This window comes from Oryctolagus cuniculus, chromosome 18 (genome assembly GCF_964237555.1).
Source record: "Oryctolagus cuniculus chromosome 18, mOryCun1.1, whole genome shotgun sequence".
Taxonomy (NCBI): Eukaryota; Metazoa; Chordata; class Mammalia; order Lagomorpha; family Leporidae; genus Oryctolagus; species Oryctolagus cuniculus.
The window spans coordinates 51,970,751-51,997,767 of record NC_091449.1 but is presented as its reverse complement, the minus strand read 5'-3'; the positions used below and the strand labels follow the sequence as shown (position 1 = coordinate 51,997,767).

Genomic DNA, 27,017 nt, shown 5'->3' with positions numbered 1-27,017 from the left:
GCAGCTGCTTAACACCATGCCACAATGCCAACTCTCGCCCAAAAGATTTTCTCAAAGATTTGTTCGTTTATTTGAAAGGCAGACCATCAGAGAGAGGGAGAGAGAAGCAGAGATGGGGAGAGAAATAGAGAAGCTCCCATTTGCTAGTTCACTCCCCAATGGCTGCAGCAGCCAGGACTGAGCCAAGCTGAAGTCAGGATCCAGGAACTCCATCTGCATCTCCCACGTGGAGAGCGAGGTTCCAAGCACTCAGACCACCTTCTGCTGCCTTCCCAGGCACATTAGCAAGAAGCTGGATGGGAAGTGGAGCAGCCAGGACTCAAACCAGTGCTCCAACAGGGGATGGCAAGTGGCGGCTAAACCCCAGCACGGCAAAGCCATCTCCTCGTCTCCTTTACCCAATCTATCACTAAGCCTTCTCTTTGGTGCATCCAAAATGGTTCTCAGAGTCTCCCATTTCCCCCACCTCACCACTACAATCCTTGTCCAAGCCATGATCGTCTTTATACTAAACCACCGCAATGGCCTCTTCACTGGTTTCCACTTACATTGCTCCCCTCATCCCACATCTGTTTTCCACCCATCAGCAAACGTGACCCTCTCAGTACTTTCAAATACGTCTTCTATGTGTTTTTTAAAGATTTATTAATTTATTTATTTGAAAGTCAGAGCTACAAGAAAGAGGGGGAGGAGAGAGAAAGAGAGAAAGAGAGAAAGAGAGAGAGAGAGAGAGAGAGAGAGAGAGAAACTTCATCTGCTAGTTCCATCTGCTGGTTCACTCCCCAGATGGCAGCAACAGCCAGGGCTGAGCCAGGAGCTCATCTGGATCTGGGTCTCCCACAAGAATGGCAGGGGCCATCTTCCGCTGCTTTTCCCAGACCATTAGCAGGTTACTGAATGAGAAGCGGAGCATCCAGGACATGAACTGGTGCCATATGGGATGTTGACATCGCAGGCAGCAGCTTGACTGGCTAAGTACAACACCGACCCCAGAACACGTGTCTCTACCGTGGCATAAACCTCTGCCTGGGCGGGCTCCATCTGCAGCTCCAGCTTCAACTCTTTCCCTTCACCCTCTGGCTCTGCACAGATCAGCCATGGGGTCCACTCTGGACTCTGGACAAAGCACTTGCACCTCTGCCGGAAAAGCGCTCTAGTTCTCAACAGAGCAGGCTCAATGCCTTCTACATTCCTTTAGTTGTGAAACACAAAACATACACAGAAACCCACAAAACAGAAATGTGCAGCTCACTGAACAGTCACAAAGGGAAGAATGCACATGGCACAACAATACACAACTCAGACACCAACAACATGGGCCTGGCGCTGTGGCGCAGCGGGTTAAAGCCCCAGCCTGCAGTGCCTGCATCCCACATGGGTGCCGGTTCAAGACCTGACTGCTCCATTTCCAATCCAGCTCTCTGCTATGGCCTGGGAAAGCAGTAGAAGACGGCCCAAGGCCATGGGTCCCTGCACCCACGTGGGAGAGACAGAGGAAGCTCCTGGCTCCTGGCTTCCGATCAGCTCAGCTCCGGCCATTGCGGCCATCTGGGGAGTGAACCCGCAGATGGAAGACCTCTCTTTCTCTCTCTCTCTCTGGCTCTCTCTCTGGCGCTCTCTCTGGCTCTAACTTTCTCTGTAACTCTGTCTTTCAAATAAAATAAGTCTTGGAAAAAAAAAAAAAAAAAAAACACCAACGACATGGCCAGTTCCCCAGAGGACCCCCTTACTTCTTCTCAGCGGTACATCCGTGACGCAGAGAACCACCAACCTGACTTCTAAAGCCATCACCTCCTTGCTTCTCTGCAGTTTCACCACTTAACCATACATCCCTGACCGCTACAGTCCTATGCGGTTTTAAACTTCATGTAAATACAACCATTGAATTCCTTTCTCGTCATTGTGTTTGTGAGATTCACCCTCCTTGTTATGCTTAGCCATAATTTGTTTAGTTTCACTGTTGTATATTATTTCATTCCCCTGCCACCCATGTGGGAGACCCAAATGGAGCTCTGGACTCCTGGCTTTGGCCTGGCCCAGCCCCAGCCATTTTGGTCATTTGGGGAATGAACCAGTCCATGGAACATATTTCTTTCTCTCTCTCACTCTTACTCTCTCTTTCAAATAAATAAATAATTTTTAAAGAAAAAAATGATGAAAATATAAATAGACCTGTTAGAGAAATTTATTTTATCTAAAAAAACTTCCTTAAGATAAAATTCTAAGCACACACAGCTTCTTTCACTGCTAAACCACATTAGAAAGAAATAACATCAATGTTACAAAAACTCTTGGAGAATACAGGGGAAATTTTTTCTCTATTTTAAGGCCAGCAGAACCTGAATACCAAACGCGACCCTAAAAATCACAAAGAAGGGGCTAGTGCCATGGCTCACTTGGTTAATCCTCTGCCTGAGGCGCCAGCATCCCATATGGGCACCGGGTTCTAGTCCCGGTTACTCCTCTTCCAGTCCAGCTCTCTGCTGTGGCCCGGGAGGGCAGTGGAGGATGGCCCAAGTGCTTGGGCCCTGCACCCCATGGGAGACCAGGAAGAAGCACCTGGCTCCTGCCTTCGGATCGGCACAACACGCCGGCCGTAGCAGCCATTTTGGGGGTGAACCAATGGAAAAAAGGAAGACCTTTCTCTCTGTCTCTCTCACTGTCAAATAAATTTTAAAAAATCACAAAGAAAATCACTGAGCAGTATGAACTGAACCTTGAAAACTTGAACATCACAGCTGCAAATCACCACACTGAACACAAGCCTGAGATACGCCGTCAGGGAACTGTGAGAAACAAAGAGCTACACCATCCCCCTATTAAAACGGCCAAAGCCCAGAACACTGACAAAGTCCACTGCCGGCCACACTGAACAGCAACAGGAGCTCCCAGTGCCGCTGGTGAGAAAGCCACACAGGAGCACAGGCCGGCAGCTTCCTACCATGCTACACCGGCTGACCACACGATCCAGCCACTGTGCTCCCGGTCCTTATCCAAATGAGCTGAAAGCTCACGTCCACTCAGAAACACCGCACGCGTATGCATGCAGCAGCCTGATTCACAGTGGCCCCAAGCTGGAAGCACTGAAGATGCCTTTCAAAAGTGATGAGATTTTTAAAAAATATTTATTTATTTATTTGAAAGGCAGAGAGTTATAGAGAGGCAGAGGTAGAGACAGAGAGAGAGGTCTTCCATCTGCTGGTTCACTCCCCAGATGGCCGCAATGGCCGGAGCTGCGCCCGATCTGAAGACAGAGCCTGGAGCTTCCTCTGGGTCTCCCATGTGGGTGCTGGGGCCCAAGGACTTGGACCATCTTTCACTGCTTTCCCAGGCCACAGCAGAGAGCTGGATCAGAAGTGGAGCAGCCGGTTCTCAAACTGGCACCCATATGGGATGCTGGTACTGCAGGCGGCTTTACCCACTACGCCACAGTGCCAGCCCCGAGATGTTTTTAAAACAGAAAAGGTGAATGGATAAATAAACAGTAGAATATCTACGCAATGATGTACTATTCAGAGATAAAAAGGAATCAGCTACCAAGCCATGACAACATGGAAGGACCTTTTTTTTTTTTTCTTTTTCTTTTTCTTTTTTTTTTTTTTTTGGACAGGCAGAGTGGATAGTGAGAGAGACAGACAGAGAGAAAGGTCTTCCTTTTGCCATTGGTTCACCCTCTAATGGCCGCCGCGGCTGGCGTGATTCAGCCGGCGCACCGCACTGATCCGCAGGCAGGAGCCAGGTGCTTCTCCTGGTCTCCCATGTGGTGCAGGGCCCAAGCACCTGGGCCATCCTCCACTGCCTTCCCAGGCCACAGCAGAGAGCTGGCCTGGAAGAGGGGCAACCGGGACAGAATCCGGCGCCCCAACCAGGACTAGAACCCGGTGTGCCGGTGCCGCTAGGTGGAAGATTAGCCTAGTGAGCCGCGGCACCGGCCATGGAAGGACCTTAAACACACATTGCTGAGGCCGGGGCTGTAGCACAGCAAGTGAATCCACCACCTGTAGCCAGCATCCCATGTGGGCACTGGTTTAAGTCCCAGCTGCTCCACTTCCAATTTAGCTCCCTACTAATGGCCTTGAAAAGTAGCAAAGGACGGCCCAAGTGCTTGAGTCCCTGCACCCACATGGGAGACCCTGAAAAAGCTTCTGGTCCGGGCTGGCGCTGTGGTGTAGTAGGTTAAGCCCCCACCTATGACACAAGCATCCCATATGGGTGCCGGTTCATGTCCCAGCTGCTCCTCTTCCAATCCAGCTCTCTGCTATGGCCTGGGAAAGCAGTGGAAGGTGGCCCAAGTGCTTGGGCCCCTGCACCCAGATGGGAGACCTGGAAGAATTTCCTGGCTTCTGGCTTCAGATCAGCTCAGCTCTGGCCAATGCAGTCATTTGGAAAGTGAACCAGTTGATGTAAGACCTTTCTGTCTCTCCCTCTCTCTGTGTAACTCTCTCTCAAATAAATAAATAAATCTTAAAAATAATAATAATAATAATAATAAAGCAAGCCGCTGGCTCCTGCGTTTGGCCTGGCCTAGCCCTGGCCATTGTGACCATTTGGGGAGTGAACCAGCAGATGGAAGAGTCTTTCTCTGTGTAACTCTGCCTTTCAAATAAATAAATAAATCTTTTTTTTTTTAAAGAATTATTTATTTGAAAGGCAGAGTTACAGAGAGAGGTAGAGCCAGAGAGAGAGAAAGATGTCCTCTATCCTGCTGATTCACTCCCCAAATGACCACAACAGCCAGAGCTGAGCTGATCCAAAGCCAGGAGCCAGGAGCTTCTTCTAGGTCTCCCACATGGGTACAGGGGTCCAAGAACTTGGGCCATCCTCTACTGCTTTCCCAGGCCATTGCAGAGAGCTGGACTGGAAGAAGAACAGCCGGGACTTGAACCAGTGACCATATGGGATGCTGCCGCTGCAGGCTGGGGCTTTAACCCCCTGTACCATAGCACCGGCCCCAATAAATAAATATTAAAAAAAAAATTGCTTGGGCCAGCGTGGTGGCTCAAGGAGTTAAGCTATAGCTTGCAACACCTGCAGCCCATATCAGAGCATTGGTTCAAGTTCTGGCTGCTGCTCTTCCAATCCTGCTCCCTACCAGTGCACCTGGGAAGGTTGTGGATGATGGCCCAGGTGCTTGGGTCACTGCCACGTGGGAGGCCTGGACTGAGTTTCTAACCTGGTCTATCCACACTTATAGGGATCAGAGGAGTAAACCAGCAGATGGAAGATCTCGGTCTCTGCCTTTCAAATAAATAAGCAAATACAATTTTTAAAAAGATACATTTCATGAAAATTATCCTTATAAAGATAATGAGACTCAGAAATGTAAGAATTTTCTAATACTTCTCAAAGACTGTCAAAGGCAAATATTCTGACCCAACAGTGTTAAAGTCTGTCCCTTTGGCTGACACATATCTAAAAAGGAAGACTCTGCCACTAGTCGGCACATCCAACCTCCAGGTGACTCCTGTGACCCTATGTGCTAAGTCTCAACACTGAACAAAAGTGATTCAAAATCTAAGACCAGCCAAGTTTAGCCACGAGCCCGCCAAACAAAGTGGTCTTCTCTGCCCTCTACTGGTGATGAAGACAAACTACACAGAACTGAAAATAAATGGCAGCACTCCCTTAAAGCAGAGGCCAGTTTGGTATAAGGAGGCTGGGGTTACCAGGGGTTCCCCACAATTCTCTCAGAGGGCCTGCAATGTCAGACAATTCACAATAACATTAACACATTACTTGTTTTTTACACTCTGATTCTCTCATGTGCATACCAGGTATCAAAAGTTAATTAACGGGAGCCAGTGCAGTTGTGCAGCAGGTAAAGCTGCTGCCTGCAGTGCCGGCATCCCATATGGGTGCCAGTTAGAGTCCCGGCTGCTCCTCTTCTGATCCAGCTCTCTGCTATGGCCTGGGAAAGCAGTGGAAGAGGCCCCAAGTCCTTGGGCTCCTGTACCCGCATGGGAGACCCGGCAGAAGCTCCTGGCTCCTGGCTTCAGACTGGCACAGCTCTAGCCGTTGTGGCCATCTGGGGAGTGAACCAGTGGATGGAAGATCTCTCTCTTTCTCTCTGCCTCTAAAATAAATGTCTCTTTTTTTAAAAGTTCATTAATGTGAGCTCCCTTCCATACTGAATGCAACAAGGCTTTAAGTCACCTCTTGCTGAGCGTTAGTGTGGCATGTAAGAAAAGCATTTCCCAAATGTGTGTGTGTGTGTGAATCTAGGATTTCTTTATGGACTCAACCAAAACTGGCATTACAGATGAAATGGAAAAGCAGACAGGAAACCCCAGCTGTCCCCTGCAGGTAGCTTTTTAACAGAATTGCTAAACATGTGTTTACTCGAGAGGCACAGAGACAGACAGACAAGCAGACAGAACTCCCATCTGCTGCTTTACTCCCCAGGTGTCCCTTATGGCTGGACAGGGAGCTCAAGGCAGGAAGTGGGACTGCGAAGTGGGACAGGTACCTGCTAGCTGCTGGGCCCAAATGGCCTCTAATGAGCTTGTCATTCAAGATTTGCAAACATGTCAAAGTGCTACTCTTCCTATTTTGTTTCGCAAACACGGATGCACGCCATGAAGAACCTACTATGGGCACAGATGTTTGGTGCAGTTAGGATGCCCCCTTGGGATGTCCACATCCCATACCACAGGGCCTGGACCCAGGTTCCAGCTTCCTACTGGAGGCAGCAGTTGATGGCTCAAGTACTTGAGCCCTTGCCGCCAAGACAGGAGACCCAGACTGAGTTGCTGGCTCCTGGGTTCAGCCTGGCCGGGGAGCCCTGGCTTGGGGAATGAACCAGTGGACAGCAGATCTGTGTCTGCCTGGATTCTCATCAGCTGAGTACATGTACACACCTCCACCTCACTCCTGGAGATCAGAGGGTCTTCCGTGAAAGAAGTACAAGGGTGCTTCCAAAAGGCTGTGAGAGACGGCACTAAAAGGGGAGTTTATGTCGTGCAAACGTTTGAAATCCATGTGTGGTCTTTTCACAACGTTCAACTTCCAGGAGCTTTTTGCGGACATGCGCTTGTGACAGACGATCCATCCCATCCAGGCTGTCCGTTCAGGGAGCCCGGTCCTGCGTCACACCGTGCACGGCTGCCGCTGCACGGCCAGTGACCTCCCGGTTAGCAAGTTAAAGCTGTGTCCGCAGTATGGGTCTTGGGCACAGCCTTGGAGAACAGCTACCGGACTTTCAGTAGGAGGGAACCTGAATTCAAATCCTACCTCTGCCACTTAACACTGGCCTCATTGGTCAATTTCCTTGGTTCCTGCAACTGTAAAAATGGAATACAGTAACCCCCATCGCATGGGGAGCTGTGAGGAGTGACAGGTACATAAACAGCACACTATGCGAACTGACACTTAGTAGGCACTCGTTCTGTTAACTCCTTTTCACTCCTCACGGCTACTGTGTAAGTTGGCAGGAGGTTCTGCAGTTTGGGGTCAACATCAGAGACCGGGGATAGCGCCACGTGCCCTCACCTTGCTAAGCCTACAATCCCCTCCCCCAGTACACACTGCACTCACAGGCAGGGTCCCCGAGTCCCGGCTCACATCAAGGGCTCTAGCTCGACCCTAACCTGCCTAATTCTGAGAGGCTGCGCTTCCAGCCCGAGCTCTGGCCCTGACCTCCCGCTTGGTCCCGAGTCTCCAGCACGCAGCGGTCCGGGGAGAGCGCCAGCTCCAGCTTCTCCCTGCAGACTCCCACCGGGAAGGCGAGAAGCGCCTGCGAGTCCCGGGTCACTGCCCACACCCAGCTCGCACATCCCCGCGCCGCTCTGCTCCCTCCTCGGGTCCGCCGGAGACCCTGCGCCCTCGCGCGGCTGGGAGCTTACAGTCCACACTGCGGGCGCCTCATCCCGCGCCAAGCGGGTTCCAACCCGGAACCAAACCACGGATCCAGGAGCCTAAGAAGGTAAGCGCTCGAGAGACGCCGGCCTCCGTCGGCATTTAGCCGATCCCAGGCCCGCCTGCAGCCCCGGTTTTCTCTGGGGTAAAACGAGGCTGGGCGGACGATGCCCAACGCCCCACCGGCGGCGAGGGGGAGGGTCCCGGGGAGGGCCTGGACGACTGGCGCCCCTGACAGTCCCAGGCCAGCCCGGCGCCGAGCTGCGTCCTCTCACCTCCCGGGCTCAGCAGCAGCTTCAGCGCCTCCAAAATCAGGTCCAGACCGCAGCTCTCCAGAGCCCCGCTGCCCACTGCCTGCCTGGGGGCCGCCATGACTGGAGTGGAACACGCCGCTAGCGGTGTGCGCTAAGCCCCAGAGCGGGCCGGCGGCGCCGCCATGTTGAGTGTGGCGAGAGGCACTCGGCGCCGAGGGGGCGGGGCGTGCGGGAAAGCGTGGGGCGGGGCTGACGGCGGGAACGCCCCCCTCGTGCCGCTCTTCGTTCCCGTCCGGGTTTGGGCACGCCATTTCGGAAACTCCATGGGATCAACAGCTGAATAGTGGGGGCCGTACAGAAAAATCGTTTCCCGTGAAAATAGTATTTGTTTCCGTGTCAGGAGACGCAGGTCGGAGAGCGAGATCCCCGGTCCGCGGGGTCACTCCCCGCAGAGCCCCGACTGCGCGCACATAGGATTCCCATATGGGGTGCGGCGGTCCCGGCGCGGGGCTGAACCCGCGGCGCCACCACGCGGGCTCCTGTTGCCTTCCTCTATGTAGCATTTTAAAGTAAGCACTGAACACACACACACCGGTCGTGAATGTTACGGCTTTGGTGACGTCACTGTTGAACTAGCGTTCCCAGCGGTTCTATTTCCAGGTTGTTGCACCGCGTGCATTAAGGCCAGGCCCTGTGTCACACGGGACGCGGAGGGGGCTGCAGCTTGTGATTCCAGCACCCCGTGCCAGAGTGCTCCATCCTCTTCCCAACCAGCCAGTAGTTGGTGATCCCGGGAAGGCCGTGGGAGAGGGCCCGGGTACTTGGGTGGGTGACAGGGGTCGGAGCTCTAGGCTCCTGGCTTCTGCCTTGTGGGGAGTGAGCCAGCAGGTGGAAGATCTCGCTGTCTCTGCCACACTGCTTTTCAAAGAAATAAATCTTTTTTTTTTTTTTTTTTACAGGCAGAGTGGACAGTGAGAGAGACAGAGAGAAAGGTCTTCCTTTTGCCATTGGTTCACCCTCCAATGGCCGCCACGGCTGGCACACCGCGCTGATCCGATGGCAGGAGCCAGGTGCTTCTCCTGGTCTCCCATGGGGTGCAGGGCCCAATGACTTGGGCCATCCTCCACTGCACTCCTGGGCCACAGTAGAGAGCTGGCCTGGAAGAAGGGCAACCGGGACAGAATCCAGTGCCCCGACCGGGACTAGAACCCCGTGTGCCGGAGCCGCTAGGCGGAGGATTAACCTATTGAGCCACGGCACCAGCCCAGAAATAAATCTTTAAAAACCAGAATAGATTTGAGACTCAGACCACAGGAAACGGGCTTTTCACCCACGTGAATCCTGGCAGGACATTCAAAGGTCACCTCACTAAGAGCTCATCTTGTTCTCTTGTCATTGTCACAGCCAAAAGCACCACACCACGCCTGGCGCCTGCTCTGCAGAAGTGGCCCCTGGGGAGCTGCCCGGCCCTCCAGAGCCAGCCTGAGTTCACACGGGTGCCTGCATGTCTGCGGGACATGTTTGTGGAACCCCTTTCTCGGGTTGGTTAGGTCCCCTTCTGTCACCACCACTCCTCTGACTGCCAGCCCAACTCCCTCAACACTTGCTAGTCTCTAAAGCAACAAGGTAACAACAGTCTCCACGAGGCGGGGCGGGGGAAGTTAGGTGACAGTGTTCCTGGGCAAGCCTCTGGTGTAGCACTGATGATGCCACTCACGTCGCCTGCATCCCAGTCACCGTGCCTAGGTCCAGCCTCCTGCTAATGCACACCTGGGAGGCCCTGGGTGATGGTTCTAGTGCCTGGGTCCCTGCCACTTTTATGGAAGACCCAGATGGAGTTCCAGGCTCCTGGCTTCAGCCTGGCCCAGCCCAGGCTGTTACAGCTCTTTGGGAGGTAAATCGGTGGATACAAGATCTCTCTGGGCCTTTCAAATAAATAACATTTTTTAAAAAGTGCCACTGCTTCCAAGTATTTAGCAGTATCTGCCACAAAGGGGTTGCTTAGCAAACAGTACCTGAATCCTTCCCTCCTGCTCTCCCTCAAACAAAATCCTAACAAAGCACGTTGAAGGAGAAATAGTCTAAAAACTTACAGTCCTGCTCTCTTCCTGTGTGTATTCTCTTCCAGGCCACCCTTGGACAATTTTTCATCCGTTATGTACATTTAGGTAGAACTTCATTTTGTAAAAAGAAAATTTAACATCATTTCAAGGTGTCAAGCATTTAGTGAAATGGATGCAATGCACTTTATGGGAGACACACTCCTGAATTTTGTGGGGGATTGGGGCAAAAAAAATGCAAGTAGGGGACCCCACGCCATTTGTGTAAATATTTGTTATAAATCAGATTAAATGAAAATGATACCAGGTCCCAGCTGAGAATGCTCAGACCTCACCCCCCAGCCTCGCCCCCGGACTCACGCCTTGTCTTCTCACCTGCATCTCGGGCACCAGGAGAGCTGGGCAGGTGCACACGTGGGCCGCTGCATCCTGCACAGCTGGGCCGTCCCACACGCCCTCTCCCTCCCACGGCTAGGGAGCACAGCGCAGCTTCCCCAGGGCAGGGCAAGCAAAGAAGCCTGCAAGGCCTGGATGCTGAACGGGGAATCCCAGGGTCCCAGGGTCCCCGGTCCCAGAGTGTGGGCTGGGAGGAGGTGAGTACTGGGGTGGCTCAACTTCCTGCCCAGCAGGAGGGGCATGGCTGGTGGGGGAGGCCACACTCAGGTCCATGTTGGGGCAGGCACTTGACCTTGGGTTTATGATACCAGTCAAGATGCCCATGTCCTGTGTTGGAGCACCTGGGTTCAGTGCCCCCCTCAGGCTCCCGACTCCAGCTAAGGTAGAGGCAGCGCTGATGGCTCAGGTAACTGGGCTGCTGCCACCCACATGGGAGACCTGGATTCAGTTCCCACGGATTCACTTAGCCCATTGCGCACTTTTGAGGAAGTGAATATTTTCCCTCTCCCTTTTCCCCTCTCCCTCTCCCTCTCCCGGCAAAGGGCAGACAGCAGTGATGGCCGCACAATGTGGCTGGACAATACCACTGAATTGTCCAAGGACCCTCCCAAAGCTGGTGGAAAAGTTTATGGTGCTGCAAGATGTTGAGATCCACATGCAGTTTTTTGTATTATATATTTGTCAATAATTTTAAAATAATTTTTATTTACTTACTTGAAAGGCAGAGTTATGGGGCAGAGGGTTGGGAGAGAGACAGAGAGAAAGACCTTCCATCTGCTAGTTCACGCCCCAGATGGCTACGATGCCTGGTGTGGTGAAATGAGAAGGCCATGCCAAGATGGCTGCTGGAAATGAGCTTCAGTTACTCAGGAATGGCTTTGAAACCTACCTGGCAACGGAGCCTGCCTAGCAACAGGCTGTGACTGGATGGCTTTGGAAACTGCCTGGCAACAGGCTGTGATTGGTTGGGGCATAGACTGCCCCTTGACTGGATTGGCTGGTCTTGGCTATATAAGCTGTTGTACCAACTGAAATAAAGGAGTCTGCGGGCTGCTTGCCTCAAGCCTACTTTCACCTGACTCCTGGGTCTGTGTGGTGACTCCGTGCCTCTTGCCCCCACCACACTCCTCCTCTCAGAAAGGAATCCACTGCAACATTGTTGAGAAATCAACTGCAACAGTCTGGGGCTGGGCCAGGCTGAAGCCAGGAGCCACAAGCTTCTTCCAGGTTTCCCACATGGGTACAGGGGCCCAAGCGCTTGGGCAGTCCTACACTGCTTTCCCAGGCACATTAGCAGGGACCTGGATCAGAAGTGGAGTAGCCAGGACTCAACCCAGTGCCCATATGGGATACTTGTGCCACAGGCCAAATGGCATTACCCACTATGCCACAGCACTGGCCCATCACAAACCTTAGACCCTTGTATGCATGGATTTCAAAAAAATCTTTGCATCAAAATAACCTTATCTTTCTATTTTATGGTCTGCAAGCCCTTTTAAAAACATTTTATTTATTTTAGAGGCAGAGTTATTGACAGTTATCTTCCATCTGCTGGTTCACTCCCCAAATGGCTGCAACAGCCACAGCTGGGCCAATCTGAAGCCAGGGGCCAGGAGCTTCTTCCAGGTGTCCCACGAGGGTGCAGGGGCCCACGGACTTGGGCCATCTTCCACTGCTTTCCCAGGCCATAACAGAGAGCTGGATCAGAAGTGGAGCCACCAGGAGTCCTAACAGCGCCACCCATGTGGGATGCTGAAGAGGATCAGCCAGGACCAGAACTGGCAACCATATGGAATGCTGGCACCGCAGGCAGAGGCTTAGCCCACTATGCCACAGCGTCATCCCTGTTCGGCAAGCTTTTTAAAGTACCCTCACAGGGGCCGGTGCTGTGGCATAGTGGGTAAAGCTGCTGCCTGCATCCCATATGGGTGCCTGATTGAGTCCTGGCTGTTCCACTTCTGATCTAGGTCTGCTATGGCCTGGGAAAGTAGCAGAAGACAGCCCAAGTCCTTGGGCCCCTGCACCCACATGGGAGACCCGGAGGAAGCTCCTGGCTCCTGGCTTTGGATTGGCACAGCTCTGGCCGTTGTGGCCAATTGGGGAGTGAACCAGCAGATGTTAGACCTCTCTCTCTCTCTCTCTCTCTGCCTCTCCTTTTCGTCACTCTTTCAAATAAATATATTTTTTTTTAAATAAAGTACCCTTATAGACTCAGCATGGTGAAATGAGTATTTCCTGTTCTACCCCAATGTTAGCCACTTCCAGCAAAGTTGCAGGCCACACCAGCGTTTCTCAGCAGTGACATCACTGACGATTCTTTATAGCAGGGGGCGTCCTGTGTGCTGCAGGATATTTAGTAGCATCCCCAATAGTGACCTGATTGCATTCCAGAATTTACTGCACGTCCCCTGGGGAGGGGGCTGCAGTCTTCCCCACTGTGGAAGACCACGACTTACACTAACTTTGCTAACTAGGTCAAGAGTCCCTTCGCTTCTGCCCCTCAGCTCAGCCCACAGTGGTCTCCCAGCGACATGGGAATTTCAGTGGTTTTTGTCATTTGCCACATGGATGGATGGTCGCCCTATCAACTTCACCCTGTGCATGCACTGCCCCCAGTGTACCCCAGCAGAAGTTAGCCTGACGCTTCTCCCCGTGTTGCCAGTGGACCCGGGAACCAAACAAAACACGTGTGACAGTGGTTTAACAAAATTCTTTAATAAAGTTTATAAAAATGCATCTTTGAGAATAATTTTCCGGGCTTGAGTTGCTTTCCTTTTTCACCTCCAATGAAAATACAAAATTATCAGCACCCACACACAAATGCACTCGGAACTACAGTGACTTTCTCTATACAGAACTGCATTAGACACAGTCGGAACCGCAGGAAAGTGAAGATAACCCCAACAAGTGACTGCACAGATGATTTTCTTCTTCTTCCAAAAACAGCTGACAGGCAGTAAAGCAATCTCAATGAAACTCTTCCTGTGGTTGTCAAAAGTTGAGATTTGCATTTTGAATTAAAAAAAAAAATCCAAATCAAGATCTGTTTAACATTTTTTAAAAGACTGATTGGTTGATTGGTCTGAAAGTTAGAGCGACAGCGAGCGAGGGAGAGAGTGAAAGATCGATGGTTCACTCCCCAAATGGCTACAACAGCCAGGTCTAGGCCAGGCTGAAACCAGGAGTCAGGAATTCCATCTGGGCCTCCCACGTAGGTGCAGGCGCCCACATACCTGGGCCATCATTCACTGCTTTCCCAGGCACTGTAGCAGGGAGCTGGGTCAGAAGCCGAGTAACCCGGATGGAACCAGTGTCCCCACGTGGGATGCTGGGCTCGCAACCCACTGCACCACAACACCAACTCCTTAACACCCTTCAGGGCGCTGTTTAATTCCTGCTCCTAAGGAAAATAAACTGGAAGCTGCAACATTCTTAGTTTTCTGTGCACACTTGGAACTGGGCAAACGTGTCCAGATCAGCCAGCATATTTTGCAGACACCATCAAAAGCAGGCACTTGGGAATTCTGGGCTTCGGGAAGAATGAGGGCCCACAGACCCTGGATAGGGAGCCCGGGTGCATCCTGCATCCTGCTGTGGCTGTGAGGTGGGCGGGCCCGCAGCAGCGAGGCTGCCCTCCCATCCCCTTGTCCTGGGTGGCAGCACGCAGGCACCATTCTCGGACTCACTATCAATCACTCTTTCATGTCAGTGATGAAACATGGAAAACTAAGTGTCACCTGAGGATCCATGGCCTCTCCTGGCCCGGGCTCCCTTGTGGAGAACCAGGAACATCAGGGCTCAGAGAAGAAAAAGGAAACCACGAACTAGAGGATACAGAACCCAGCCAACTGCGGGACCTGCCCGAGACCCCGCCTCCTGCCCTGAGACGGCGGGGCCACTTGTGCATGGCCGGGGACACTAGCAGGTGGAGCAGGGGGGGGGGGGGTTCGGGACAGGGGACCCTGGTGCCAGGATGGGGAGAGAAGCAGACCGCCAGGGCAGCTGACCCCCCTTCCTGTGAAGGTCCAGACAAAGGCCCCTAAGGGAAATCTGCAAATTGCTGGCGCAGCCACGTGGGAGTGGATGGAGTTTGTTCCTTTTGGAACATTCACATCTGGGGGCCTCTGGGACATCATGACGTGTCAGAAAAACTGGAGGAGTAAGTCAAAAACCTTTCTACCACACACAGACGACAGCGACAGAGGGAAATCCTAACTACCTTTCACTGCACCCTTGATCGGGGTCTTTCCCGGGAACTCAGCTGGAAGGAGGAGGGGAGCCGAGAAACCACAGCGGCGTCCCCTGCGCCTCGCCCGCAGCCGCCTCTGGGGCCCCGCCCTTCTCAGGGCCCCTAGTCGTCCTCGCCGCCCCCGTACATGTCCGCCAGCTTCTTGAAGCGGTTGCCCCACTCGTTCAGGTAGTCGTAGTCCTGGTCTTGGTCGGACTCTGAGGAGTTCAGGGAGCTGAGGCTGGCAGCCTCGGAGCCGCTGCCCTCGTAGTCGAACACCAGCAGGGAGTCGTACGGGGGCGCTGTGGGGTCGCTGTCGGCCGCCTTCAGGTTCTGGGAAAGACCAGGGACAGCACCTCTCAGTGAAGGGACAAGAGGCAAGAGGCTTTCTCTTGCTTTCCCCGCAGCATGTGACAAACCCGCACGGGAGGGCCAGCCATGACATAGCGGAGCCCCGCCCCGTCACTCCGGGACAGGGCGGTCAGAGGCGGAGCCCCGCCCCGTCACTCCGGGACAGGGTGGTCAGGAGCGGAGCCCCGCCCCGTCACTCCGGGACAGGGCGGTCAGGAGCGGAGCCCCGTGCCTGGGGTTGCTGCAACTGAGTCTTTTTCATGTTTTTTTTTTGTGTTATTTGTTTGAAAGGCAAAGTGGGAGAGAAGGGCAGAAGGAGGACAGGGAGAGGGAGAACTAGCTTCCATCGCTGTTCACTGCCCAGTGGCTTTGACAGCCAGGGCTGGGCCAGGCTGAAGCCAGCAGCCAGGAGCTTCATCCGGGTCTCCCATGTGACTGCCAGAGACCAAGGGCTTGGGTCCTAATCTGATGCTGCTGCCCAGGATGGGCCGTGGGTATCCCAAGAAGCAGTTTAAGCCACTGAGTTACAATGACTGCCCTCGGCTTTGCAATCCACCCTCCCTTAACATATTTTTTATTTATTTATTTATTTATTTTTTATTTTTTGACAGGCAGAGTGGACAGTGAGAGAGAGAGACAGAGAGAAAGGTCTTCCTTTGCCGTTGGTTCACCCTCCAATGGCCGCTGCGGCCAGCGCGCTGCGGCCGGCGCACCGCGCTGATCCGATGGCAGGAGCCAGGAGCCAGGTGCTTTTCCTGGTCTCCCATGGGGTGCAGGGCCCAAGCACCTGGGCCATCCTCCACTGCACTCCCTGGCCACAGCAGAGAGCTGGCCTGGAAGAGGGGCAACCGGGACAGAATCCGGCGCCCCAACCGGGACTAGAACCGGGTGTGCCGGCGCCGCTAGGCGGAGGATTAGCCTAGTGAGCCGCAGCGCCGGCCCTCCCTTAACATATAATTTATACTTTTAAAATAGCAATAACTTTTTTTTTTTGACAGGCAGAGTTAGACAGAGAGAGAGACAGAAAGGTCTCCCTTCCATTGGTTCACCCCCAAGTGGCCGCTACAGCCGGTGTGCTGCGCTGATCCGAAGCCAGGAGTCAGGTGCCTCCTCCTGGTCTCCCATGCGGGTGCAGGGCCCAAGGACTTGGGCCATCCTCCACTGCACTCCCGGGCCGCAGCAGAGAGCTGGCCTGGAAAAGGGGCAACTGGGACAGAATTGGCGCCCCGACTGGGACTAGAACCCGGTGTGCCGGCACCGCAGGTGGAGGATTAGCCTAGTGAGCCGCGGTGCTGGCCAAAATAGCAATAACTTAATCCCTATAATTTTTCTCTAAATACTACAACTAAATATCATGCTCTACCACTGATTGTTAGTGGTGAAAAGGACCTGGATAGAGAGTGATGGTTACACAGGGCCTTTCCGTTCCTTTTCTCCAAGGGTCCCCTGGCCCGCTGCTGTGCCTTGCAAAGTGACAGTGACAGCAACTCCCATCGAGCTAAAGCAAAACAAGCCCCTGCCAAGCATAAACCGGCCGTGAGGGCCGCTGGACCATCAGGCAAGCCCTGGAAGTCACTGCAGTCCCTGAGTGAGACAGTAGGTGGCGACATTCCCTTCCCGGACTCTGTTCAGCCCCACTCCCAGTTCCTTCTCATCTTTCCCCAAACTAAATGCATGAAAGCATGGCAACCCTTTTGTGATCATGAGGCAACAAGCATGAGAGCAAGCATCTACAGGCTAAGATGATGGAGTAGGAAGGTGAGGTGCGTCCTCACCTTCCTACTAACAGAAGTTCATGGGAGATAAATCTACTCCTATCTGCTTATGCTTCTCCTGTTTGGAGCTGAATGAATTTCTGACACTTACAGTGTGGATACTATTTCCTCAGCTCTCAGGGAGACCTGCAATACACACTCAACATCACGCCCCAGCTGGTAGTGGTATACACAGGGGTCCATTAATGAAACCAAACCACATTTTCTAGATCAACTAAATTCTTTCACGCAGTTCTTAGGTTAAAGGATTCGGAGATTGGGCAAGGGAAAAAATCCCAAGAGCCTTTTGGATTCGGCTTGCATACCTCATCAATGAAGTTCCCGATTTCGTCAGGATTGGCAGGTCGGGGACGGTACTGGGGCACACTCATGAGGGTCGGGGCCACGTCATTGCGAATGACTTCGGGCCGAGCATCCAGGCCTCTGTGCAGCTGGCTCAAGTCAAAGTCCTTTGGAGAAAAAGGTAAAAGGAAAAAAAGGTAATCAGGAGACAAAAAAGCAGTAGCCACAGACATAGGGCTATGTGCAGTTGGTGGATTATGGTTTTGGCTGGTGCCTGAACTACCACTGGGGGGCGACAGCGAGGGACATGCGCCTCAGAACAGTGGGCTGTGGAGCCAGAACAGCGGGGCCACCTCCTCCTGGCTGTGTGACCTTGGGCCTCGGCTCCCTCATCTCAGTACAGAACAGCAAGTGATCAGTGAACGGTCGCCATGGTAGCTATGATGATGAAGGCTGATGACAGAGCCTGTCTTCTCGGGCAAGGCTTTTGAAAGCAGTACACGAGGCAGCACAGAGCTATTTCAGATGCCCTCCCCTGGGAATCAGCACTTCTTCCGAATCACAGGAGCACCACCGAACGTGAAAAGCGCACCTGGTCCTCCTCTCCGCCTCCTTCCTCGTCGTAGTAATACACGTTGTCCCGGGTGTCGTCCTCTGGGGGCAGTAAGGGCTCTTTGACCACCCCTCTCCTCCGGACAAACAGCAGCAGCAGCAGAACCAGGACTGTGGCGGGGAGAGGGAGAACAAGGGTGATGAGCGTCGTGGGAAAGGCGGCTGGAGAGCGGGCGCCTGCTGACCCCGCACAGCCACGGGCAGCAGCTGCCTGTAACATGCTTGTTTGGGGGCCCACATCGCATACTGGAGGGGCCTGGGTTTGGGTCCCAACTCGGCTTCCGATCTGGCTTCTTGCTCATGAGCGCCCTGGGGGGCAGCAGGTGATGGCTCAAGTACCTGGGGACCCTGCCATCCACAGGGGAGCCCCGGATGGTGGCATTCCCGGCTCCTGGATGCAGCCTGGCTCAGCCTCAGCTACCAGCACAGGCAAGATCTCTCTATCTATGTCTCGGCCACTCTGCCTTCCTAATAAATTAAAAAAGCAATTTTTTTAAATGTTGGAAAATAAATGAAACACTCATGGATGTCAACCCACAGGATGTACACGTGCCTGAAGGTGCCACACGCCATACGACACTTGTGACGTGAATCCAAATGGGGCCCTGAACTTTCAGAAGGCCCTCGCTGTCAGTGCCCCTCATCTGGGACAACTGTTTCCCACACAGGAAACAGCAAAGGCCCCGAGGCAGGAGCGAGCCCGGTGTGACCCAGGGAGAGAGGAGAGGTCCTCCGAGGGTAGAAGGGATGGAGAGACCAGGAGTTAGAGTTAGGAGCAGAGCTGTTAGGTCAGCCTAGACGAGACTGATTTGTGGATATTATTGCTACCCAACCACGGGCAACCCACAGAATGTTTTTTAATCTTCTCCTTAGATAAAAATTATATAAGCAAGCCCTAAAATCTGTGTAATTTCCACCTGGTCTTGGGACTATTTTTGGAATACTTAATTTTGTATACATACATATATATTTTATTAATTTATTAGAGAGGTAGAGTTATAGAGAGAAGGAGAGGTCTTCCATTTACTGGTTCACTCCCCAAATGGCTGCAATGGCTGAGGCTGGGCCAGGTTGAAGCCAAAAAAGCAAGAGCCAGGAGCCTCTTCCCACACAGGTACAGGGGCCCAAAAACTTGGCCCATCTTTTACTGCTTTCCTCAGCCATCGCAGAGAGCTGGATCGGAAGAGGAGCAGCCGGGACATGAACTGGCGCCCATATGGGATGCCAGCGCTGCAGGAGGCCGCTTAGCCTACTACGCCACAGCGCAGGCCCCCAGTTTTATCTTTTAACAGTTGTTCATTTTTATTTGAAAGGCAGAGTACAAGAAAGAGAAAGGGATCTTCCATCCACTGGTTCACTCCACCATAGCCACAACAACCAGGGCTGGGCTAAGCTGAAGCCAAGAGCCAGGAACTCCATGTGGGTGGCAGGGGTCCAAGCATCAGGCCATCCTCCTAACTGAGCCTCCGCTGGTGCCTTACCAGGAAGCAGGATCAGAAGTGAGAAGTTCACCGGCGCTCTGATATGGCAAGCAGCAGCTTCACTCCCTGTGCCACCCAATGCTCACCCTGGGGGAGGTTTCAGATGACAGGACCCAACCTACCCACTGTTTGTGAAATCAGAAAGATGCCAATGTACTGCCCTGGCCCACGACTGGTCACCTGGAACATGGGGCACTCGTACCTGTGCCAGGGGCTGTCTCCCCACTGTGGACGGGGCTGTATAAGACATCACCGGCTGCAAACAGGCCCCACCCACACAGAACTGAGGCCTTGCTCATCTGCCTGTGGTCCAAGGGCCTGCAATGCTGCCACCACCCGGAAGCTGGTGAGAAATCAGACTCTGAGGCCCCAGGCCAGATCCACTGGACCAGAGCATGCACGCCTTGGATGCACTCGAGTTCAGGCAGGGAACAAACCAAACAGAAGGAACCTGGGTGCCCTGCTCACTCCACAGATAGGGCCGCCTCGCAGGCTGAGCAGTCGCCTCTGAAATGCTGGCTAAGAGACAGAATTCTATTCTCTTTGAGCCACTGTTCTGGAAAGTCTCCTGCCTTGATCATGTTAACCTGGAGCCCAGGGAACCGCCCCGCACAGGAAGTCGAGGCCGAGAGGCCCACAGCCGCACTTACTGAGCAGAGCCAGGATTCCTCCGAGAATGCCCAGAATGGCGGGGACCTGCAGGCCCGCTTCCACGTACGTGGCCCGCATGCAGTTGTTGACGGCGCCCTCGCAGTCACACACGAGCACATCCAGGGTGGTCACCTGGTCTTTGTTCTGGTTGTCTGCGAGCTTCAGGTTAATTTTGTAGTCGCCCAGCTCTAAAGTCTTCTTTGGCTTCAAAATGATAGACTCTTGACCTGGGGAAGGTGACCCAATCAGCGATGGGGCAGGCGGGGGCGGGGGGAGAGGAGCTCATTCTAGAATAAAGGGCTTCCAATGCTGAGCACAGGGAGGGAGACCTGCCGGGCTTTCCGATTATGGGGCAGCGCGTCTCCAAGTTGGATACCAGGAAAGAGAAGGGCCCCTGGTGCGATGCCCCAAATGCAGAAGGGACAGGGGGTGAGAAGGGACACTCGGAAGAAGCCGGGTCGGAGGAGGCGGGGGGTGGGGGGAGGAAGAAGGCCACCAGAGCCGGGTGTGCGGGAGACCGCTCAGCACCTACGTGGGTCACTGTACTCAATGGTCCAGTTGACGCTGGCCCCGTGCGTGAGCTCTGCGGTGAAGGGGGAGGTATTGGGAGGAAGGTCGGGATCGATGATGTTTATGAGCTGAGGTTGTGGGTCCCTCTGGCAGAAGTCCATCCTGCGCGGGTCAGGCACCGGCGCGTTGTCATTCACGTCAGACAGGATCAGGAGAAGGGTTCCAGTGCCGGTGGCAAGTGGGGAACCTGAGGGAAAACAGACAGGAAATGTCACGGCTCAGGAACGCACGAGCGCCCTCGCTGCCTCCCACGAGGCCCGGTCTCGGCCGGCGCCTCACCAGGCCCTGCCCTAGCCATGGGGCTCTGTCCTGCCCACCCCAGCCACTCACTCGAAGCTGAGCAGGTGGCTGACACGCTGCCTCCCATGCTGACATTGCTCAAGTTACGCCCACACCAAGGATGTCTCTGCACGTAACTTTTTTTAAAAAAACTTTTATTTATTTGAAAGAGCAAGAGAGAGAGAAAGGACAGACACAGAGAGAGATTTTCCATCTGCTGGCATACTCTCCAATGGCCTCAGGGCAAGCACTTTAGCTATCTTCCAATGCCCTCCCAGGGGAAGTAACAGGATGCTATATCAGAATTGGAACTGGCAGGATTTGAACCTGCACTCTGATGTGGAACTCGAATGTTGCAAGAGGAGGTTTAATCTGCCATACCACAACACTGGTCCTGTGAATATTCCTGTGACAAATGAGCATTTATCATGTAAAATGAATTTTAAAAATTTTTATTTAAATACACTAATAGATTTTCTAAAGAAACTTCCTTCTCCTCTTAGACCTTCCATTAAAAGGCATGTTTGGGGCTGGCACTATGGTACAGCAAGTTAAACTGCCAGCTGCAATGTCAGCATCCCAAACGGCCACTGGTTCAAGTCCTGGCTGCTCTACTTCTTTGTCTCTCCCTCTGTAACTCTGCCTTTCAAATAAATAAGTAAATAAATAAATAAATAAATAAATCTTTATTCCCCCTTTCATATTAAAAAAAAAGAGCTATGGATATAAAGCTGAGAAAAATAAGGAAGTAAAATTAACTTAAAGAAGTCAGGGGTTTAAAAATCAAGCAGTCAGCCCCATTCTCGCGGGTTTTAAGGGTTGGACCTGAGCTATCAATCTGGCTCCCTTGGTGATGAGGGGCCTCTGCGGGACCCAGATTATCTGACTGTCACACGAGCCGGATGCGGCTCAGGGACACACGGCGAGCAGTGAGCACATGCTTCCAGACGCACCGTTGTCCGTGGCGATGATGAGCGCCGTGTACGTGCTGTTCTTGACATAGTCTGTGTCCTCCCGGTCCAGCTCCGCCCGCGTGGAGATGGCACCCGTCTCTGGGTTAATCTCCAGCCAGTTGGCGGCATCCCTCCAAATCCGATACCTGAAAAGGCGCGAGCTCGGGCTGAGCGTGGGCACGGCTGCAAAAGGCCAAGGCGCCTGCCCCAGCACTGAGCCACTCCGCTCAGCCCCGCAGAGCCGTCACTGGCCGGGTCTGGGCCGGGCGCCGGCGCCTGCACCTGCCCTTCCCCCCGGCACACACACACACACACAGCCTCGGCTGACGCACACGTTGACACACACCATTTCTCATCCTGCCCAGCACCAGAGATTCAGGTGCAGACATCACATTCCTGTACTCTGACGCTTTCATCTACGTCTTATCTCCCAAGAACAAAGCCATTTGCTTGCACAACAACTTTTAATTTCAGGAACTAAAACTTTGATAGATACTATCGTTAAATAAATGACACATATTCAAATGGTCAGTTTTCTCAAGAGGGCGATGTTTAGCCGGCACCCTTCCTGGTTCAGGGTCATGCCTGGCACTCAGTGGGCCTATCTCTCTGCTGCCCATGAATTCTGAACCATTCCTCAGCCTGCCTTTTCTTTTTCAACAATACCATTTTTGTCAAAAGATCTTGAAAGGCAGACTGACAGACATAAAGAGAGACAGACAGAGACAGCCTGGTCTCCCATTGCCTGGTTCATTCCCCAAATGGCTGCAATGGCAGGGGCTGGGCCAGGCGGAAGCCAGGAGTACAGAACTTCATCTTGATCTCCCACGTGGGTGCAGGGGCCATCTTCTGCAGCTTTCCCAGGCACATTATCAGGGAGCTCATTGGAAGTGGAGCAGCCAGGATGCGAACCGGTGCTGGCACCGCAGTGGGTAGAGCATTGCAGGTGGCAGCTTTATCCACTATACCTCAAGGCCAGCCCCAGGAAGTCATCTTTGTTCCAGGCCCAAGGGGCTCCACAAACACTACAGGACCTGGGGTTGGGGCAGGAGTTTGGCCCAGGAGTTAAGATACCACTTAGGACACCCACATTCCACTCTGCAGTGCCTGGGCTACAGTCCCTCCTCGGGACTGTACCTGGGAGGCAGCAGGAGATGGCCCAAGTGCTTGGGTTCGTGTCACCCACATGGGAGACCCAGATGGCGCTCAAGGCTCTGGCTGCAGCCTGGCTCCGTCCTGGCTGTTGTGGGCATTTGGGGAGAACTAGTGGTTGTAAGATTCTCTTTCTTCCTGTCTCTTTCACTCTACCTTTCAAATAAATGAATAAAACTTTTTTAAAAAGTAAACTAAACACGAGAAAGGTCTTACTGATAAGTAGCCATGAAACATCACATACAATTACATGGGTAAGGTTATAAAATAACACGTATGTCTGCATGTGTACATAAAACACCAGCTGTTGCCTGGCAGCTGGGGAAGCACACTTACGTTATCTTCTGCTGCATGAATGTGTCCGGGTCCCGGGCGGTGTAGGATGTGATTTCTAGCCCCACGCCGAAGTCCTCGGGCACCTCCACCCTCTTCTCGGGAGGCACAAAGATGGGGGCTTCGTTCCTGTCCACCACGTCCACAGTCACGGTGGCCGTGGAGGTGGGGAGGGCCACCTCGAAGGGGACGGCGTTCTGCACGGTCACGTGGAGAATGTACTGCTGCTTCGCCTCGAAGTCCAAGCCCTGAGGACGGAACAAGGCCGGGCTTCAGGTCCAGCTCCCTGCCGGGGTGCGGGGAAGGCAGCGGAGATGCCCGAGGGCCTGGGCCCCTGCACTGATGAGTTCCGGGCTCCTGACTTTGACCTGACCCAGCCTCAGCCATTGCAGCCGTTTGGAGAATGAAGCAGAACCAGCAGAGGGAAGATCGATCGATCGATCGATCTCTCTCTCTCTCTCTCTCTCTCTCCTCTCTCTCCCTCTCTCTCTCTCTCTAACTCTGCCTTCCAAACAAATAATCTTTGAAAAAAAAAAGCAGCAGCAGCAGCTTTAAAAAATTGTATATCAAGAAAAAGATTAGAGCAATGGCTGTTACTTAGTCCATACCAGCAGTTCTCACACCTGGCTGCTTGCTCGCTCAAACGGAAATTGAAGCTCTGGGCTTGGGCCAGGCGCCCATGACCTCCATGACTACCTTCAGCAAAAACGTCTCGGTTTTCACATCTCTAAGACGCTTCTCGAGGACGGCTGTATCTGCTCAGCAGTTAGGATGCAACCGGAATTCTGGCATCCCACATGGAGCGCCTGGATTCCATCTCAGCTTCCTGCTAACGTGCGCTGTGGAGGCAGGAGGTGACCCCCAAGCACTTGGCTCCCCGCCATCCACGCCGGAGACCTGGATGGAGTTCCAGGCTACCGCATTTGGCCTGCTCCAGCCTCAAGTGTTTCGGGCATTTGAGGAGTGACTCAGTGGATGAGAGGGCTCTGTGTCTGTCTCTGCCTCCGGAACCCTGCTTCCTGCCGTTTGCAAAAGGAGGTGGAGTGTGGTCTGGGAAGGAGCACAGGAAAGCAGACAGGACATCCTCTTCCGCTTGGCCTGCAGGTCACTACGACCCCTACGCCATCGCACCAGGTCCTGGTTCAGCAAACGCTGACCGACACCAGAGAAGACCGGGGGGTGGGGGTTGGTGGGAACAGCTGGGGGACGTCCCCTCCCGGCACTGCACAAACCTTGGCTGTCTTCAGGATGCCGTCATTGGTGGCCGGGTCCGTGGTGACAATGAACTGGCCCTCAGGATCGTTCAATACGGTGTACACAGCCTCCCAGGCCGGGGTGTTAGGCTCATCTTTGTCGGTCACTTTGAGCGTGGCAACCAGGTAGTTGGCCTCGTTCTCGGGCACCTGGCCCACGTACTGCAGAGCCAAGGGAGGAACAGGTCATCCCGGTATGCAGAGGCCCAGGGTGCCCGGGGCCCAGGGGGCTAACGGAGCCTGCAGGAGGCCTGGTACAACAGGCCAGGCCAGCTACCCTGTGCATAGCTCTCCAAGGCCCTGGCTCCCCAAGTCCCCGAGAGCTTGCCAACCCAGCTGGGGCAGTGACCTAAGCCCCGCATGGACACTGCGGTCCAGCTCCACCCCCGTGCACCCTCCATCAGTCATCTCCTTCCAGAGTTTGGTCGTGAGGGCACCTTTGTGCCCAAGGACAAATTCTAACATTCTCCCCTCTACCCACGAGCTCCTGGACACCTGCCTTGTTTGGCTTTCTTCCCTGGGGTCTTTGCTGTCACCACACTAAGGTGACAAGTGGCCTCAGCAAAGCGTACCCCATCTACCTGCAGGCTTTTTGCCACATTAGAGAAAAAAAAAGAGTCAACCCTATTTGTTTACATAATCAGGCCTATGTAGCCAGCCAATAACTCAACTCCTAACTAATACAGTAAGTTCTTCCATTCGGCCCTCGGTGCCTTCTTCCAGAATGCATTTATTATACTTGGTATTCAGTAAGGCGTGCAAACTACTCAGTATCTCCCCGGCTAGACGCTGAGCTGTAGAACAGAACCTGTGTGTGCTTTGTCTGTGAGGATGCCTCCAGCGCACGCCACAGTGTGCAGCTGCAAGCAGGAAACATTTGCCCAGCGAGTAAATGAACCCCTGTAAGATCCGCAACAAGGACACGCGAGGCAAGGACATGGTTTTGAGGGGCGCTGTCTGCATCTTCGCGGTCCTCCACCAAGGGGCCTCGGGGCCAGAGATGGGAAAAAAGATGCCCGAGCACAACGGCCAGGCCGGAGCGTTGGCCTCCAGGTTCTAAGTCGGCATCGCCCGGGCTGGGGAGCGCACGCAGGACCTCCCCAGAGCAGTGGGGAAGCTCGGCTCCCAAACAGAGGGCAGCAGCACCGCTGGGAGATTACCGTGGTGGGGTTGAAGACGGGAGGGTTGTCGTTGATGTCAGTGACCGTGATCACCGCTTCCGCCGTGGTGCTCAAGCCCTCGCCTTGGAGGTCAGCAGCCTGAACGACCAGGGTGTACTCGGGGTACGTCTGCGGAGACCAAGCACACTCGGGTTAGGACGGGGGCAGCGGCCGCCGCTCTGGGACAAGTGGCCTCGCACTGCCACGGGATTTAGCCAACCACACAGCCGCTTCCATGTCCCCTGGGTCCTCCTGACCTCTCGGTCCAGCCCGGTGGTGACCACACTGATGACTCCGGTCTGCGGGTTGATCCTGAACATGTTCTTGTGCGGCAGCTCGGGCTCCTGGCTGAGGATTTCGTAGGCGATGGCAGCATTGTAGGTGTTCACGTCATCGTCCGCGTCCGTAGCCGTGACCTGCATCACGGACGTTCCTGTTTGCCCCGGGGAAGAAGACGCAATCAGGCTGGGAACCTGACGGCCGCCCTGGGGCCGACTTCGTGCCCACAGGACAGAGGGCAGCTTCGATGCGGTCACGTCCCAGCTCCTGGGCCCTGAGTGCTGAACTTTTACTTTATCCGTTGAGTTAGAGACGGACGGAGCGAGCTCCTTCCCACCAGTTAACTCCCCGGATGCCTGCGACAGCCAGGCTCCCCCACCAGCAGCTGATGCCAATTCTCTGACGTTCTCACTAAAGCGCAAGGGGAGGAAGAAAGCATCCAGCCAAACGAGGACCCAACTTTTCCAACACACATTTCGGGCAGCACGCAGAGGTGAATCTGAGGACTAAATATCTCTACAACACTTTGTGATGTGGCTTTACTGAGTGAATGGCATCAAAGATAAGAAAAATCCAGGCACTGGCATTGTAGTGTGATGCCTTAAGCTGTTATCTGCAATGCTGGCATTATGTACAAGCACCAGTTTGAGCCCCGGCTGTTCTAATTCTGATCCAGCTCCCTGCTAATGTGCCAGGGAAGGCGGCGGAAGATGACCTGAGTGCTTGGTTCCTGCACCCAGGTGGGAGATTTGGATGGAGTTTCCAGGCTCCTGGCTTAAGCCTGGTCTAGCCATGGCCATTGCAACCATCTGGGCAGTGGGCCAGAAGATGAACAATCAATCAATCTCTCCTGTTTTCCTCTGCCAAGAAAGACAGACAGACAGACAGAAAGAACATTCCAGAACTTTCCTCACTTGGCTTGTTGTTGCAGCTTTATTGGAGTGCATGGTAATTTGAGATCATTGCCTTCAAGGTGGAAGAAAATACTCATTAACACGTGTGACTGACAAGAGACTAGTGTCTAGTCTAGTATCTAGAACATCTAAATAATGCTTAAAAATCAACAGGGTAGGGTTTGGGCCCAGCAACTGTGG

At 53.5% G+C, this 27,017-nt stretch overlaps 2 protein-coding genes across 5 annotated transcripts in view; both read right to left on the bottom strand.

Moving 5' to 3' along the window:
- The window catches only part of TANGO6 (transport and golgi organization 6 homolog), a 208,899-nt gene extending 195,793 nt beyond the window's left edge, over window positions 1–13,106 (bottom strand). The window contains exon 1 of one of the 4 annotated variants that reach the window (XR_011384053.1): window positions 8,130–8,337. Coding sequence is in view for 1 of the 4 variants with exons in the window: in XM_070062636.1 (XP_069918737.1) it covers window positions 8,130–8,226 (97 nt within the window). In the remaining 3 variants the exon portion in view is untranslated. Of the gene's footprint in view, window positions 1–6,857; window positions 7,570–8,129; window positions 8,338–11,278 lie in introns of those variants that run through there. The other 3 variants (XM_070062637.1, XM_070062636.1, XM_070062638.1) reach the window with 3 other exon arrangements.
- Window positions 13,107–13,259: 153 nt separating this feature from the next.
- The window catches only part of CDH1 (cadherin 1), a 67,569-nt gene continuing 53,811 nt past the window's right edge, over window positions 13,260–27,017 (bottom strand). The window contains exons 7-16 of the mRNA XM_002711639.5: window positions 25,902–26,077; window positions 25,645–25,773; window positions 24,464–24,646; window positions 23,235–23,479; window positions 21,747–21,892; window positions 20,477–20,701; window positions 19,944–20,171; window positions 17,793–17,923; window positions 17,224–17,367; window positions 13,260–15,125 (exon numbers count right to left, since the gene is read on the bottom strand). Coding sequence (XP_002711685.1) covers window positions 14,916–15,125; window positions 17,224–17,367; window positions 17,793–17,923; window positions 19,944–20,171; window positions 20,477–20,701; window positions 21,747–21,892; window positions 23,235–23,479; window positions 24,464–24,646; window positions 25,645–25,773; window positions 25,902–26,077 — 1,817 coding nt within the window. The 3' untranslated portion in view covers window positions 13,260–14,915. The remainder of the gene's footprint in view (window positions 15,126–17,223; window positions 17,368–17,792; window positions 17,924–19,943; window positions 20,172–20,476; window positions 20,702–21,746; window positions 21,893–23,234; window positions 23,480–24,463; window positions 24,647–25,644; window positions 25,774–25,901; window positions 26,078–27,017) is intronic.